This window comes from Monocercomonoides exilis, assembly GCF_001643675.1.
Source record: "Monocercomonoides exilis strain PA203 chromosome Unknown scaffold6-2077815, whole genome shotgun sequence".
In the NCBI taxonomy this organism is placed as follows: Eukaryota; Preaxostyla; order Oxymonadida; family Polymastigidae; genus Monocercomonoides; species Monocercomonoides exilis.
This window is the reverse complement of record NW_027150551.1, coordinates 998,817-1,016,268: the sequence shown is the minus strand read 5'-3', so window position 1 is coordinate 1,016,268 and position 17,452 is coordinate 998,817. Positions and strand designations below refer to the sequence as shown.

The 17,452-nt window shown below is 38.1% G+C and overlaps 3 protein-coding genes across 3 annotated transcripts; 1 reads left to right on the top strand and 2 right to left on the bottom strand.

Annotated features, from left to right (window-relative positions):
* Positions 1–195: 195 nt before the first annotated feature.
* On the top strand, positions 196–5,214 carry MONOS_457 (uncharacterized protein; the record flags this gene model as incomplete). The annotated part of the gene is made up of 2 exons (XM_067874654.1): positions 196–3,664; positions 3,777–5,214. The coding sequence occupies 2 exons, from the start codon at positions 196–198 to the stop codon at positions 4,610–4,612; spliced, it is 4,305 nt and encodes a 1,434-aa protein (XP_067733847.1). The 3' UTR covers positions 4,613–5,214.
* A 3,747-nt stretch (positions 5,215–8,961) lies between these two features.
* On the bottom strand, positions 8,962–9,864 carry MONOS_17067 (uncharacterized protein; the record flags this gene model as incomplete). Its single annotated transcript, XM_067869950.1, has 5 exons — positions 8,962–9,060; positions 9,124–9,262; positions 9,497–9,617; positions 9,685–9,718; positions 9,844–9,864. 5 exons carry the CDS (start codon positions 9,862–9,864, stop codon positions 8,962–8,964), a joined length of 414 nt encoding a protein of 137 aa, XP_067733846.1.
* A 485-nt stretch (positions 9,865–10,349) lies between these two features.
* On the bottom strand, positions 10,350–17,447 carry MONOS_456 (uncharacterized protein; the record flags this gene model as incomplete). The annotated part of the gene is made up of 7 exons (XM_067874643.1): positions 10,350–12,143; positions 12,253–16,346; positions 16,578–16,694; positions 16,768–16,887; positions 16,950–17,064; positions 17,119–17,235; positions 17,422–17,447. 7 exons carry the CDS (start codon positions 17,445–17,447, stop codon positions 10,592–10,594), a joined length of 6,141 nt encoding a protein of 2,046 aa, XP_067733845.1. The 3' UTR covers positions 10,350–10,591.
* Positions 17,448–17,452: the final 5 nt, after the last annotated feature.

The window sequence follows — 17,452 nt, the reverse complement described above, 5'->3', positions numbered from 1 at the left end:
TAAATTCTGTTTGTTAAAATTATGTATTTTATCGAAACAATTAACAGTGCAATCGATGAATAATAAAATTATTTTTGATGTTATGAACCATAATTGCAAGAGTCTTTTTTTGAACAATTAATTTAAAAGAAAGCAGACGAACAAGGATTGAAAGATCACTGAAGCTATATTTTTGCAAACCTTTTTGTTGAATATATGAGGTGCTTTCAATTTTTAACTTTGATTGTGTATTTGGTTATGGTCGAAGCAGATGATGCTTCTAAGAAAGTTCACGAGGCCAATCTCGTTTTATCTGCACGACCATTTCCAAAATTTGGTTCACCGCCTTCATCGAGAATTCTCCCGGTTATGACAAGACCGTATAATTGTGCAGATGCCAAGTTCTATTTATTTCATGGAAGAGACACACAAAGAAGCGTTGAAACAGACATATACAGTTACAATTATGAGGAAAATAATTCTTTTTGGAAATTGGAAGGTGAAAATGGGCAATACTATTGTCCGGGATTGGTAGGGTATTTGCATTTTTCAACAAGCACACAGTTTTTTGCATGGAGCGGGAAAGGAAAAGACGGATTGATGGGAACAATGCATTCATTTTCTTACACGCGGCATACTTGGAGAGAGGAGATTGTTGGAAAAGTGCCCCCGTGGAGATATGGAGGTGTTGGGTGCTACAATGGAGAAGCAGATGGAGACGGGATGTTTTACATTTTTGGGGGAGAAAATGAGAAGAAAACACTTAACGATGTTTGGCAGTTTGATGTAAGGAAGCGGGAATGGCGTCAATTGTTTGAAGATACAAGCACAAATTTGCAGAATGTTCCTTTTGGACGGATGAATGGAGCAATGATTTTTTGGCGAGGATCGCTGTTTGTGGTTGGGGGAGAAAGCGCAAACAGGGAATGCGATGAAAATCTGACGATATACGAATTTGACACGAATTCAATGACTTGGACGGCACCGAGAGTGTACGAGGAATATTGTGGTGGAAGGATTGAATGCAGCTACTGTGCTCTGGATGGGGTGCTTTATCTGTATGGCGGGTTAAAGAGCAGCGGGCATACACGCACATTTCATGAAAACTTGCTAGCAATTGACTTTAGATCGTCTTCTCCCTCTATCACATGCTATCAATTTCCTCAAACCACAAAACAGCATGATTCTGCCTCTGCCGTGTATTCAAAGCTGAAAGTGAAGCAACATGAAGAAGAAGATGGCAATGAGGAGTTTGCTGGGTGGGAGCGGAGGCAGGCAGGGATGATAGCTGTACGCGTGAATGTGACTGAAAAAGGGGAAGTGAAGGAGAGAGTGAAGCTGTTTGTTTATGGAGGAATGGGGAAGGATCATTTGTCTGACAATCTAATTTCTGTTCTTCTCAAAGAGGGAGAAACACAAGCAAAAACGATGAATAAAAATATAGCAGGAGGATTTTCAGTGAATGGAACAGAGGAAGGTCGCATGGAAGTTAACGAAAGCGAACAGGAGAAACCATTGAATGAAGGGATAGAGCGAGGAGAGCGTCATAATTGGGGGAAGAATACAGAGAACAAGGGGGCATTGTTCGAAGTGGAGTCATCAGGAGTGCGAGAGGTACCAGCAGGGAGAACAGGTCACGGTTCTGTGAGTGTGCTTGGGAGGATGTTTGTGTTTGGAGGAAAGAAGGAGGGGGAAGGGAAGGGGAATTATCCGATTATAGTGAATGATCTTTATTCATTTGATTACTTGAAGCAGGAATGGAAGGAGCACAAGAGCAAGGGTGAAATTGAACCACCAGGGATTGCTAATTTTGGTATTGTTGAGCATGCGAGCAGGCTGTTTATATTTGGAGGGGAAAAAGGCGATGCAGCAGGAACGAGCAAAACTATTGGAAACGATTTGTGGGAGTACTCGATTGTTCATGAGGAGTGGAAGAAGGTAGATCCGTCGACTGATCTTCGGCCTTCTGGGCGATGTGGGACGACAGGGGTGATGGTTGGAAGGTGCTTGTACTATTTTGGAGGGAAGCTGAGCGACTCTTCGGTGACAAACGAGTTGTGGCGGTATTCTCTACTGACGAATGAATGGAAGAAAATGAACTTGTGGTACTCGCCGAAGATTGTGGTTTCTGGAGAAGGATATGACAAACTGGAGTTCAATGCAAGCGCTGCAGGGACACAGCTCGGAGGCCCGTCTGCACCTTGGGAGCTGAAAAGACGAGAGAGAGCGGTGATTACGAAACGCACGGTGCACCAGATAGGAGCTAATGACTCTGAGTTGTTGGCGATTGCAGGAGGGTACGACGGGAAAGGAGAGGTTGTGAAGGAAATTGATGCGGTGCTGATTCCGCTGGCTGTTGATGTGGACTTTGCAGAGTACGGAGTGAAGCACGACGATGAGCTTATCCGCGCATATTACACAAAGCCGATTCCTGTTGAGAACGAAGAAGGTGAAGTGTGGGCTTCCCTAAAGAAAGGAGCAACTATTGTGCCAGGAGATAAGCAGTTTATTGCGATAGGAGGAGCAGAAGAGGATTATGTGAGAAACTCAATTGAGATGGTTAATGTTCGAGATCTGCAGCACGGAAGTGTTACAAGGCACAAAGCGGAGGGATCGATGACAGGAGGCAAGCCGTCGATGGAGATGCCGTATGTGTTTGGTGCTTCTGGACAGTATTTCAAGCGGAAGATCTATTTTTTTGGAGGAAACAGGCTTTCACACTCAACTCCTATTGACAATCAGTTTCATAACGAAATGCACATATTTCATTTGGACCATAAATTATTCAGCTGTTCGATAGGAACGCGCGATATTTCAGAGCAGGAGCACCAGTACAAGAAGAACGAAAGAAGAGCTTTTCTACCTGCTAAAAGTGTTGGTGAAGCACAAAATGAAGAAGAAGATGATGACGAAGATGATGAATGTATTCCTTGTGCAAAAGGCTCGTTCTTTCGAGAATGGAATCTTCGCGGGGAATGTATCAAGTGCTTTGGAGGATCATACAATGCATATGAAGGAGGTTCATCTGGATACCACTGCATTGCTTGCCCGGCTGGCACTTACTCGGCGTTGGAAGGGCAGGCATCGTGCATTCGGTGCGAAGAAGGGAGGTACTGTCCAATTGGGGCGAAGACGCAGAACTCAACAATGGTACAAAGGGAAGTAGATGCAGACAAACAGCCTGAGCGGTTTTATGGAGAGGACAGTTTTGCAGGAACAGCAACAGCCGTTGCGTATGTTGTGTCACTATTTGTAGGGGTTGGGGCAGCAGTTATTTGCGTGTGCTGCCCATCGCGTGTGTTACTTGCAAAAGTGGATCTGTTTTCTGCAAAGCACCGAGTGGTGGTGGACCCAATGACACTTTCTGCACCACTGACGGTGCGGAAGACAAGTATAGGCGGGTTTGTCTCAATCATTTTTGTGTTCTTTGCAGCGGGGGCAGGAGGGAGTGTCATTTTGGAGTACTTTGTGAATGGGAAAGTGGAGACGAAGTCGATTGTGTCATCTGTACTGGACCAAACGATCGATATGAGCAACATCACCACGCGCAATATAACTGTTCGGATAAAGCTGGAGGATTATGCAGGTCTTTGCATTGCGAACTTGGCAGACCACAACACGCAGACAGACTGGCAGCCGTGCGACAAATCGCTTCACATCGAAGTGAATAATTTGAAGCGTGTAGGTATTGTTGTGTTTATTTTAATGTGTTACATTTCATATCTCACAATATGTTTATTTTAATATTTTTTTACATTATTCCTTATTATTGTGTATTTTTTCTTTTGATTGCACAGGCTCTGATGATCCATTGTCTATCAGCTGCAGGCAGACACCTTCTGACAATTCCATGATCCGTCCGGTGTCGCACTGTGAGGTGTTAGTGAAAGGCGAGAATGTGCGACTTGTGTTTCTGTCCAACGGAAAGCACCCATCTGTGAGACTGGCGACATACAACCTGGACAGCTACGCCAACTCTATCACGGCGGATTTGGACATCGACAGTGGGATCCAGCACGGGAAGGAGCATTCATTCAACGAGTCGGACTCATCCATCGAGCTGCTGGCTCGGACGAAGGACGGGAGGCCTTTTAAAGGAGGCGAGGCGACTGTGTTTGAGTACAAGCTATCAGCGTCTGTGTTTGAAGATAACACAGGAAAGCGCATGATGGGATATCAAGCAATCAAGGCGACATACAAGGAAGGGACAACTGCATCTGAAGACGAGATCAACACGGTGTTTGGGCTGTATGTGAATGTGGAGCTGATGCAAGAGACGAGCGTGATTTTGACGATGTTCAAGGACAGAGCATCGTTGGGAGCGTTTTTGGCGAACATCATGTCAACGATGATGGGGCTTATGGGCATTTTTGGAGGGGTTGTGATGTGGCTGGAGGTGATATTGTCGTTTGACCTTCCGTGTAAAACGTGCTTTGTGCGAACTGCGCTAAAGCCCCACAGGCAACTATCTGTTTCAAGAAGGGGCACTTTAACGAGAACGAAAAGCATGGGAGGTGTTGGCATTGACGAAGGAGATGAACTTGATGTGGGGCTTCTTAAGCACAGGACAATGAGCTACAGGCCGCAATTTGACAAGGAAATAACGGACGAAGCATTTCGAGTGCCAATATGAACTTTATCAAATACAAAAAGGAAAATGATTCAACTTTTTCAAGAGAAATGCGGCTTTGTTATTTGTGATTAAAAGTAAATGAGTTTTATGTATTTTTACTCTCTGATTCGTGAATTACAAATTTCTTTTCGTTAACTGTACAAATAACTTTTTTTTTTTTAAACAGTGTTTTTGTATAACGTTGAATTCTCTTGTAAAGCAAAATGTACATAATGTTATTTGTTATTTTATAGTTGTTGTTTTGAGCCACTTTTAGTTTTGGCCCTTAACACTTTTCGATTTTTGTGATAAATATTCATTTTGTAAAGTTTTATCACGCTTTCAGTGTTATTTTAAAGATTTTGATTACATAAAATTATTTCCGAGTTGAACTTTACTTTCTTTTTTATGTTCTTTTATAATATAACTTGTACGGTGAATTTATATTTTAACTTTTTGCTTTTACTCTGCAACTCCTATAATTTGGATCAATCGTCAATGGATTACATATGTTGGGAGGAATGAATTTCCACGCGGTATTTCTTTTGAGTTTTAATTGTATTCTTTACACATTTCAACCATTCATACAAATTTGGTGATAAAATGTGAGTAATGTCGTTTGATTCAAATTAACAGATTTTTTGATATTTAAAAAGTCTTTTAAAAAAGAAGTGTAATTTTATTCACAAAAAAATATTTTGTTCGAAATATGAAGCTTTCAAAATTTTGCACTAATAATCTATTTTGCTCTTTTTCTTCAAATATATCAACATATAAATGTTTTTTTTGCAAATATTTTTTGTATCCAAATCCAAGACTTATCATGGAATGAAAGAAGAAAAAGTTCGGAATAAATCGTGGTTTTTTTTTTCCAAAAAAGCTTCAAATTTGCATCATATGAAATTATTACTTAACATAACACTATTTCAGTGGAATATCAAAAGGTGAGATTTGTAAAATTGTTGAATAAAAAGAGTTCCTTAAGTCTTTAATAACCAAAAATATAAAAAAGGAAAGATTAAAAGCAATTTGAATAAGGAAAATATTCGATTTCAAAAGCTCGTGGTGACATTAGCAAAACGTTAATTAAGAAAAAAAATCTTAAAATAACCTGTTTCAATTTTATGAAATACAGTCAGTGCCAAAGCCTATCCTTGGTGCGAAACCCGATCCTTTAAAATATGCTGATATCGAAAATTTTGAAAATAAATTCTCATCAATGCATTTCAAAAAATAAAAACATGATAAATTAACACAATAATCATCATCAATCTATGTTTGGCAATTATGAAATCACAAGTCAATGAAATGATTGATGAAATAGAAAAGAACGAATATTTTCATTTTAAATTCTCATATAAGGAAAAAATGAGATCATATTTGAGTTATTGAAAGAAATTGACACAAAAAACGATGATATATATCAAGTAATGCAAAAAGTTGTAACGAAAAACAGTTATCGGGATTTTCAATTTGATCATGACCCATATAACATGAGCAACAAAACATATCTCTCTCCTCTTCAACTTCATCGCGAACTTGCATCCAGCAAATATCGTTCCATTCCTTCAACAACGAAAAAAATATTTGCAATTCGAAATGATTATTCACTGAAATGGCAAACTGCCGTAAATGAAAAACTTAAATCCAAAGGAGCTTGGCTCAGGGGAATCAAAGCGCAAAAGGAAGGAAGGGATATTGGAGTTGATGGGCATCCTTTAACAATTAATTCGCCACAGCTCGAAATAATAGAAAATCAAGTTCTTGTGAAGTTGTCAGAACAGGAAACTGTTCGAGTGCATGACGTTCAAAACATGGTTTTATTTGTTTTTGACTTTTCATTTTTTTAAATACACATTTTTATGAGTGCGTGGATATTCTCGAAAAGGATTCAACAGATGAAAACGAGCCAAGAAAAATAAACGAAAAATATGCATTCAAGTTATTAAAAAGAAGTGAAATTATTCATGCTGCAATTTCAAGGCCAACTGACATTTCAAAAATTGCGGCTCAATCGCCAGAGAATGTCAGACAATGGTTTGAAGAATTGTCAAATGTGATTAACGAAAATCACATTGATTCTTCAAAAATATTTAATTTTGATGAAACCTCATTGAATTTGAATAAAAGTCCAAGTAAACTGATTGCTTGCCTGAAAAATCAAATTCCTCCATCTTCTCCAGCTCCTCCGAAAGTGCCAAATTCAACGTTGTGCTTATGTGTATGTGCGGATAAATCCTCTCCAAGAAAATTTCTTCTTTGGCCAACAAAATGTTTACCCGAAGATTTTTCTTCACTTTCATCTTTCGATATTGATGTTCTTCCTTCCTCATCGGGATGGATGACTGAAGAGATTTTTAGAAGTGTCATGATCAATAGCAGGATTTCATGGATCGTGTCCAAAGTTAAACCATCCACTACACATAAAGCCCTGTTTTTGATGGATAATCATATTACTCATACGGATGATTCTGTTTCAAGATCTGCTGAGGAACACAACATAATTATTAAATTCTTTCCTCACAACATGACTCATCTTTAACAACCATGTGATTCATGCATCTTCTCTCGTTTGAAAACAACGCTTTATAACAAGTTTCAAATTCCTTCTCCGTTTTCAATTCATTCAAACAGAGCATCACTTGCGGATATTCTCCCTGAAGCAGTAGCTGCAGCAACAATGCCTTCCACAATCAAATCAGCTTTCATTAAAAGCGGAGTTTGGTCTGTTGCTGCCGCCCCAGTTTTGGATCGCATATCTGGATCACCAATACAGAATCTTAAAAGCAATTCTGAAACTTCTGTTTCATCGCGAGATTGAAGAGAAGAGTTGTTTTGGAATTATTCTCCTCAAAGCGACAAACAATTACCTTCTTCACACCTTCAAAATATTCATCTCTAAAAGATTCTGAAATATCAAAAGAACCTACAAAGTTGATCGTTAATCACAGAAAATATTCAACCGACGAAAATACAACTGACGAAAAGCCAACAGAAGGAGCAAATGAGATGGATGAATCAGAGCTAATGAAACAAATTGAATCAACAAAAGAGCATTTCCATTTTCTTCAAAAGCAGCTTGCGAAAATTGGAAAACCAACTTCATCTTCTGAAAAGAAACGTGAGAATAAACATAGTCGACAAGAACTTAATGAAATGTTGAATAAAGAACCAGCAAAGGAAAAAAAGTTTTCGAGAAAAAAAGCAAAGAGAATGATTGAAATGGTCAAAGTCAATGAAAAAGAAGTGAAATCAACTTCAAAAAATGAAAACAGAGATTTCGATCACCCTCCCAGAGAAATTTCTCCTTTATTTAATTTGAAAGAGAAACACATTAGAGAAACATACTACTCTAAATACAACTGCAGAATTTAACTTCAGTCTTCAGACCATTTTGACGAATTAATTTCAAATTTTCTTTTAAAGAATTGCTTCATATCAATTATATTTTATTTTTTCAATAATAATTCAAACACAAAATACATATTCTTTGTTTATTATTTCATTAGTTAATTACTAAATATGTTGCCAAATACCTGGTTTTCAACGAATAGTTGAATATATTTTGTTTTTTGTTGAAGAAATATTAAACAACTTCGAAAAATGATCGCATTCTCTCTCTCTTTTGGTTCGGGTTTCGCACCAAGGATCGGCTTTGGCACTGACTGTAATGAAAAATAGGAAGATAAAAAACGTGTGTTTCAAAACCAAATTGATTTCATTTTTTTATTCATTCACAAAATAATCTTCAATAATCGTTCTTGATGCAAATAAACGTTTTCTATTTATCAAATCAAAAAATATACGAAAATTTATTACAATGTCTTCATATTTTTCTTCTTTATCTTTTCAAATTCTTTCCTTTTCAGCTCTATTCTTTTCACCTCTTTTATTTCTTTATCCGACTCTTCTTTCAATTGCATTGAAACATTTCGAAAGAATATCAAGCTGTTAAATATCATATCATTCAACCTTGGTCGATATATCTCCTCAAAAACAGCATCAACAGCTCTGTCTTTCAGCAAGCCATCAACTTTCACGCATCTGCTTTATGTGGCTGTTTTTTATATAAAAATGCATTTCTGGTAAATTTCTCCGTAATTGTCCCTTGATGCTCGAAATATTTGAACTATGCTTCCGATGAGCTTAGCAAATTCTTCGTTCCACAACATGCTTGAATCGAAGAAATCATAAACCTCATTGAGCAATCTCCTGATAATATGCACATCTTTCTCTTCTTTCTCTCTCTTACAATCCACACTTCTTATCAGATCTTCCAATTCTTTTTCCACCTCTTTTGCGAAATGCAACTCATTCACCGCAACATCTTCCAAGCTTCTTTCATGGTATATTCTGTTTTTCAAAAATATCTAAGTGGATTGATTGGCAAGCAGTGCCATACTGCAAAGCTCTTGAAGATGCCAGATGAATACTGTAATTTCCTTAATATAAACTTCTTGCTCTATTAGCTAACATAAAAACAAGGAAGAATAATTTTTGATATCAAAAAAATAAAACAGAAATTCTCACACAAGATATAAGTGAATTGAATTTATAGCTAATAAAGCCATTTCAACTTCTTTTCTTTTTTCCTCTTTTTCCTCTTTTCTCAAAGCATATTTTACAAGACAGCGAGTGCAAATCGAAAGAAATTCAGATGAGAAATGATGTCTATGAAAAACATAACATTCACAAAGATCAACAAGAAACTTTTCGTTTTTTTCTTCGTTTTTCATATTTTCTTCAATAATCATCTTCTCAAATCTTTTATTCAATAAAGATTCTTCAAAGATATCAATCCATATATTTTTATTCTCTATCCAATATCCAAAGTGTTTCATCAATAAAATTGCATTTTCCATCGATAATTTCTCTTCTTCAATCATTTTATCTATTTTGTTGAACATTTCTCCTGTTAAAAGTGATTCAAAATTTTCTTTGCCAATCTCCTCCATCACATAATTCATCTCTTCGATTTTCCGTTTTTGCTCATCTGCTGAATCATTGCCCAATTCGTTGAGCAATTCTATAATAAAAAATAAAGAATAAATGAAAAAGATTCATCATGAATTTCAATGCAACAATGCACGCACTATTGAACTTTTTAGTGCTATCTGTATCCTGTACCTTTAAAAAGCATTGTGACAAGAAAGCAAATCATTTTGGCATTCAATTTGAATATGTGCATGTTTGGCGGAAAAATTAAGCGCAACAAAAACTCAAAACAGCCATCAAAATATTAATGTTCATACCACTTTGTGTTGTATTGACATTTTTGGCAAAGAATAACGAAGAAAAATAATTCTTTATTCTGTGTTTTCTGTTATGGGTGCTTTGATTAATAAATTTTGAATAATTGACAGCAATCAAGAGAAATCAAGCGGTTTGTTTCTGCTTTTCCTTTATTTGAAGAATTTTCAAACTTAGCAAACCTCAACATACAAGTTTTGAATATTTTCTTTGATTTTTCAGTCAATATTTTCTGTGAGGACAGTCGTATTCTTTCTTCTTTTCTTTTCTTTTATCTAATTTCTTTTAACCTTCCTTCCTTCCTTTCTTCTTTCATTCCTTTTTTCTTTTTCTTTTTTTATTTTTTTTACTGAAATGATTGTCATTATTCTCATCCACAGAACATTTATCACAAAACTATATTTCTGAAAAACACTTTTTCTTATTGAAAAATCCATTCACATAATTCGTATGATGATAAAAGAATCTTCAAAACAAATTATTGTTTTTTTAAATAAAACAGTAAAAAAATCCTTCAGCGTGTTTAAAACAACAAAACAGACACAATACAAATAACGAAAACCAAAAGATGATTGTAAAAATTCAAAAAGTTCAAAAAAAAAATTATTTTTTTCCAAAAATGAATGAGTTAAAAGAACATAAACTGTCAAAAAAAAAATTAAACAACTATAAAATTATAATCTAATAAAAAAACAACTTTGACCCAAAATAGAAAATGAAAACATCAATCAGAAACATAGCATTTCATCATTATTTTTTCGGTTTCCTTTTTGATCTCTTCTTTTTTGAGGTTAGTGCAACGCTTGGAGGCGTTGAATAGCAATAAAGGGAAGGAGATGGAGATGAACTTGATGATGAAGACATAGTTGTTGAAGCTGTAGAAACAGAAGAAGCTGACGAAGCGGATGAAAAAAGCAAAGGGCTCGCAGAAGAATATTCATCAGTTTCTGTTGCCTCTGTTGTCTCTGTTGCTTCAGTTGTTTCAGTCACTTCTTCATCTTCAGTGTCAATTTGAGGGGAGTCAGACGAAGCATCCGCAAAAACGGGTGTATTTGCAGTATGCTCAGTTATCTTTTGCTCTTTTGACTGAGCAGATAAATCTGATGGCATTTGCGCTGAAAAGACTTTTGGTTCTTGCTGCATAAAGTTTACACTTTCATTTTTGACTCCGGAAGCATCAATTGTTGCTTCATTCATATGCACCACTTCTGAAGTTTGCTGCTGATTGACAAAAGGAATAGCATCGGCTCTATTAAGTATGGTTGGAGAAGATAAAGGTGAAGGAGAAAGATGCTTAGACAATGTAACTTCTTTTTTCATGTTTGCATTTTGCTCTTTTACATCACATTTTGTTTCTGCAACATTCAAATCATTTGCATCAGCCATTTTGTCGCTCTCTTCGACTTTTTCAGAAAATGATGTATGACTGTCAATTTGTTCATCTTCATTCGACTCTGATTTTTCAATAGAAATATTTGTGCTGCAAGAACTCTCCAATAATAAAGGCTCCTCTTTTGCTTCATCTTCCCCGCTTTCTTTTTGGTTGTCCTCCGATAAATTCACACATTCTTCGTCCATATGTTCAGCCGATTCATCAAGTTTATCGTTATTATTATCTTTGTCGACTTCTTCCTCTTCTTTTGGAAGTTCATCATCCTCATCTTTCACCAGATCATCATCTTCCTCTTTCTCCAATTCATCATCCTCTTCTTCCTCTTTCTCGTCGAATCCACTCAGATTCGTCAGCATTGCCATCTGAAGTGCGAATTTCAATGCTCTTTGGCTTTCTTCTGCTGCAATTTCTTCCTCAGTCATCTGACGCTGTGGCAAAGTCTCCTTCTCCTTTTGCTCATTTTGAGACAGAAGCATCTGCTTAACATCGCTTCCCATCTCATTTGTGAGCTTGTTTGTCAGCGCTGCTGTCTGAAGCACACTTCCAGACTCATTCACTGACACAGCAGTACTTTCACTTGGAGAGGCGATTGTTGGCAAAGGCGCGTAGAAACTGGAAGGCGAGAGAGGAGAACGGGGTGTGTCTTGGTTGTTGTTCAGGTTAGTTTTGTTTGCAGTCATTGGAGATTGGCTTGTTTGCTTCGAATCCAAAATCCCGAATGATTCTACAGAAGGAGAGAAAGGATCAGACTGGTGGGAGAAAGAAGGAGGATGTGCCATTGCGGAAGAATAGGAGAATGTCTGAGGCATCAGAACAGGATAAGAGTGGAGTGACTGAGAAGGAGCAGAGAAAGGCGTGTAGTCCATCACAATCGCATCCAGCTGCCCGTCTCCAAAGAAGGAGACGCCGCTGTGTGGAAGAAGCAATTGAAAGAGAAAGAAAGAAAGAAAGAAAGAAAGAAAGAAAGAAATAATAAAATGAAAAAATGAGATTAATTCACAAATACAACCAATCAAACCTATCCAAATGAATTGTCGTCGTCTCCTTCATAACAATCTCCTCTGCGTGCTGCCCTGCCCAGCTCTGATCAATTGAATCAATGTATTTGTTAATATCACTCGAGTCTGTTTGAGCATCTCCACTTTTTTCTTTCTTCTTCTCTTTCTTATTTTCTTCACTTTCTTCTTTTTCTTTTTCTTCTTTTTCTTCTCTTTCTCGTTCTTCCTCTTCCTCCTCTTTCTTCCACTTCCACAAATGGAATTTTGGCTCTCTCCAAATAGGAAATCCGATGTCTCTGTGTGTCATTGCATCTACTTCTCTGACCCATTTCTCTTCCAACAAACTTCTTCGACTTTCTTCTCTTTCTTCTTCTTCTCTTTCCTTTCTTCCTCTTTCCTCTTTATCCTTTCTGAAATCTCCTTCTTTCTTCTTCAACACTCTCTTTTTATTCCTTTTCTCCTCTTCCTTCAGCTCTTCCTCGCTTTCCTGCTCCATTTCCTCTTCCTCTTCCTCTTCGTCTGTTATTCTCTCCATCTTCAGCTTTGTTCTCCTCTTCTTCTGAAGTGCTGACACATCCCACACGCCAAGTGTCTCTTCCACAAGAGAAGACGAAAAGCCTCTGAACAATGCAGCCATCTTCTGAAAGGGCGCCATAACTGAAGAGGAAGAGGAAGAAGAAGAAGAGGAAGAAGAGGAAGAAGAAAAGGAAGAAGAAGAGGATGAAGAAGAAGAGGAAGAAGTTGGATGCGTGTTAGAGATTTGAGAAGATGAACCAAAAGAATTGAATGAAGCAGTAGAATTAGCAGAAGGAGAGAGAGAAGGAGAAGGCGAAGGAGAGAAAGATGCAAATGAAATAGCAGGAGAAGAAGAGGCAGTTGGAGAAAACGGAGAAAGTGGAGTTGATTGAGGATATATAGAAGAAGCAGAAGCAGAAGCAGAAAAAGAAGAAGGAGATAATGACGTTGAGTGTGGAGGAGTTGAATTAACATGATGAGCAAAATCAGAAGAAGAAGAAGAAGAAGATGATGATGATGCAACAGAAGAAGAAGAAGAAGAAGAGGTGGAAGCACCCGAATTCCCCTGATTCAACGAAGATTTGTGAGTGAGTGTGGTCAGTTTGAGTGTGTGAGACCATCTTGTGATGGAGAAGACAAACAAGGCAGTTGGGTGGATTCTGCTACGAAGAAGAAGAACAGAAGGAGAATTGTGTGTTGTGATGGATGAAAGCGTCAGAAAAGGCGAAGAAGAAGAAGAGGAAGAAGAAGAGGCAGAAGCTGAAGCCGAGCGCTTTCTGGTTGGATGAGAGGCGATTTCTGTTGCGTTGTTGGTTGATTTATTTAAAGAAGAAGAAGATGATGACAACGAAGATAGCGAAGAAGAAGAAGAAGATGTTGTGTCAATAGCCACGTAGATTGGCGTGATGCTGTCTTTCTTTGTGTTGTCTTTCAAACGAGTGACAGCAGCAATTGGAGTGGGTGGATGAAGAGGGGTGTCTTTGGCGTGGATGATGTGGGGAGAGGCAAAGATGAAGGAAGGAGAAGAGGAAGATGCAGGATAGGAGGAGGAGAGGTGGTTGACAGGGGCTTCAGCTGAGGAGGAAGAGGAAGAGGAAGAGGAAGAGGAAGAGGAAGATGATGATGAAGAGGAAGATGATGCTGAAGTTGTTGTGTAAAGTGCATCAGCTGCTGAAATAGCTGCAGAAAACAGATGAATTGTACCATGATCAGAACACAGGGCAATTATTGGAGAGGTCGAAGAGAACAAAGCCGAAGAAATGGATGAATAAGAAGGAGAGGAAGAAGGAGGAGAAGAAGAAAGAAATCTATTGGACGATGTTCCATAAGATGAAGGAGCAATCGAAGATGTATTTGAAATTGAGTCAAATTGTGTTTTATTTGTAGCAGATAGTAAAGGAGTGGTAAAAGGATTCAAAGAAGAAGAACAAGAAGATGAAGAAGAAGGCAACAAAGTTGATGAAGAAGAAATAAATGAAGAAGAAGAAGAAGGGAGATTCAGAAGAGGAGTTGTGGAGAAAGCAAATGAAGAGATTGGGGCAGGTGTGGTGCCTCTGATGAGAATGTGGACGAGTCTGAAGGCGAATGGGCGATGATACAAGGAATGGGCAAGTGCTGCTGAGGATGGGACACGACGACGAGCTGATTGAATGACAGGAGAAGGAGAAGGAGAAGGAGAAGAGGAAGAAGAAGAGGAGGAGTAAGAAGATGATGAAGCAGATGAACGTGATGTGGCAGATTTCTTTTCAGAAGATGTCAAAGAAGGAGACATAGAATGAGAAGCGAATGAAGAATGGAATTTCGCATCAGTGTTAGCAGAGGCATCAGCAAAGGGAGAGAGTTGAGTGGGAGATGGGTGCAGAGTGAAGATGAATGCGTTTTTGCCGTCGGACGGGGCGACAGCGATGAGAAGAGGATATTCTGCAGCTGACAGAGTCTGCTGGAAGAGAGAAGAGGAGAATGGCTCAAAGAGATGAGAGGGAGAGTAAGAAGAAGAAGAAGAAGAAGAAAAGAAAGAGGAAGAGGAAGAAGAAGAATGGTAATTGTAATCAGAAGATAAACAAGATGGAGAGCTGACAGCTAATGCAGTGATGGGAGAAGGCGAAACAGCATCAAAGGCAAGAATTCGCAACGAAGCAACATCGAAAAGACAGATAGAATGAAGAAAAGGGGATGAATTCTGCAAAGAAAGTGTCTTTGAATAAGAAGGCATGGCAGGAACAAAGCGAGAGGGAGAAGGAGAAGGCAGAAGAGAAGAAAGAGGAGTGGCAGCGAAGGAGACGGAGAGATTGGAAAGATATGCGCTTATAGTCCTCCAGGCAGAAGTGAGTCCCTCTGCCAGCCCTTTCGTCTGCTGGGTGAGGGTGGATGTGAGTGAGGAGAAGGAGAATGGAGTGAGTTGAGAAGAGAAGGAAGAAGAAGAAGAAGAAGAAGAAGAAGAAGAGCTTTCTATTTCTCCTTTGGATTGATTTGAGTGGTTTGAATGAGCTGATGTTTTGCCTTCTTCATTTGTATTGTCTTGTTTGTGATGTCTGTGAGGCAGAGGAGGCAAAGAGGGATAATTCGACGGTGGAGAAGTTGTTTTGGAGAAAGAACCAGAAGAAGAATGAGAAGAAGAAGAAGAAGAAGAAGAAGAAGATGGAAGATGAGCCACTTCGCGTGTAGGAGAAGCATAGTCGCGTGTGGGAGACAGACGCTTCATCCATCTGGCTGTTGAATTGAGTAAGGAAAGGGAGAAGTCGCCAACAGCAGCCAAAGAATCCCTGCCCATGCGAAGAAGAGCAGAAGAGGCAGAAGAAGAGGAAGAGGAAGAGGAAGAAGACGATGATGAATAATCATCAACTGTTATGGGAACAGTCACAAACACTCGCTTTGGCGGGGGAGAAGGAGAAGGTGAGGGAGAAGGAGAAGGAGAAGGAGCCAAGTCCAGCGCAGTGAGCGAGGCAGATGGTGGAGACGAAGAAGCCGAACTTTGTTTTGATGAAGATTCAAGTCTTTTGGAGTTGGTTGTCTTTTTATTGTCCTCTCTTTCTGAGCTGCTTTCATTTGAATCTGTCTTTCTTGATGTTCCACGAGAGGCACGAGAACATGCTGAAGTCTTATTTGACTGAGATAAATCATCGCTCACAGCAGATTTGGATGGCTCTTCTGCTTCTATGTGCTTCACATCTTCTGTTTTACCTCCTTTCTCATTCGATTCCTTTATTTCCTTTGCATCATTTGTCTCTTGCGATTCCTTTTCCTTTCTTTCTCTCTTTATCTGATTTCTTTCGCTTTTCCAGCTTCCCCTGCTGCCATCCATTCCATCCCACGTACACACACACTGAGACCTCTTCGTCACTTTCACAGAGAGAGGAGGACGATCTGTCGCAAACAGCAGCCAACGCCCCGTCACAGACACAGCTGGCTCTGGTGAAGACTTACAAGCAGATGAAATGCCAGCGAATGAGGATGAGGATGAGGAAGAGGAGGAAGAGGAAGAGGAGGTTGTGGATGATGAGCTTCTTGGTGAAGAGGGTGGAGTCAGCAGCGTTGTTTGAAGGATGCAGGTTGTTGTGAACGAAAGTGTGTCGATTATGTGTATTTCATCAGAAAGAATCTGATAAATGATAATAAATCAAATTAAGAAAAAAAAAATGAATATGCAAATAAATAAATTTTTAATAAATAAATTATAATTAAATAAATAAATATGTAAATATTAAAAATGGATAAGAAAATTATTCAACATTTTTTTATACAAGAAAAACTTGAAAATAACACAATTTATGCAAAAATCTTTTTACAAATTAACACATGCAATCAAACAAAAACTGCTTAATTATCAAACCACAGCCATCCAATCGCTACTGCAATGCAGACTAACAATCTCTGAAGGAAAAGAAAGAATTCCAACAATTTTATGCTTTTCTAATGAAATGATGAGCAAGTCATTCACAGAATAATCCTGTATGATGTTTATTAATGATTAAATTAAAAATTAACAAGGAGAATAAATCCAGAAAAATAGTCTGTCACACATTTGTGTCGTTAAGAAGCACAACACCAATAAGAGGAGCCGCTGAAATCATCATCTTTTGCTTTTTTGTAAATACATTTGCTGATGCTCTTGGAAAATAGTTTAATTGTTGATGAATAACCTGAATGTTCATATTTTTTCAATAATTAATAAAAAAGTGTTAAATACAAAATAAAAACAAACATGTGCAAGCTTTGTAGGAATGTTTTTCAAAGAAAGCAAGCAATCAAGTTCAGGGAGAGTATTTAGATCATATACAAGTAATCCACGTAGATAACCAACAATCAGGCAATTATGACTGAAAATGAAAATATAATAAAATCAAATCACAGCAAAGCAATGGCAACAAAACGTTTCATTGTTTATAGTGATGGTGTCAAAGCAGGAAAATGTCAGAGGGTCCGAGGGTAACGGCTCGAAAGGAGAGTCTTTTTGCTCTTCTTGAGTTATAAGAACGTATGAATCCAACCTACACAGTTGCAATAACGATTCGTAAATTATATATTACATGTACAAGAATATTTTAATTCATTAAACGTTGTAAAATGAATTTTTTGCATGATATTAAGTTAACGCGATGCAATCGAAATAAAAGCATATTTATAGGAAAAAATTGTATTTTACTTCATTTTCAACACAAATACTAAAATCAAACGGATCTTCTGCGTCTGCTTTCTTCATGAAAC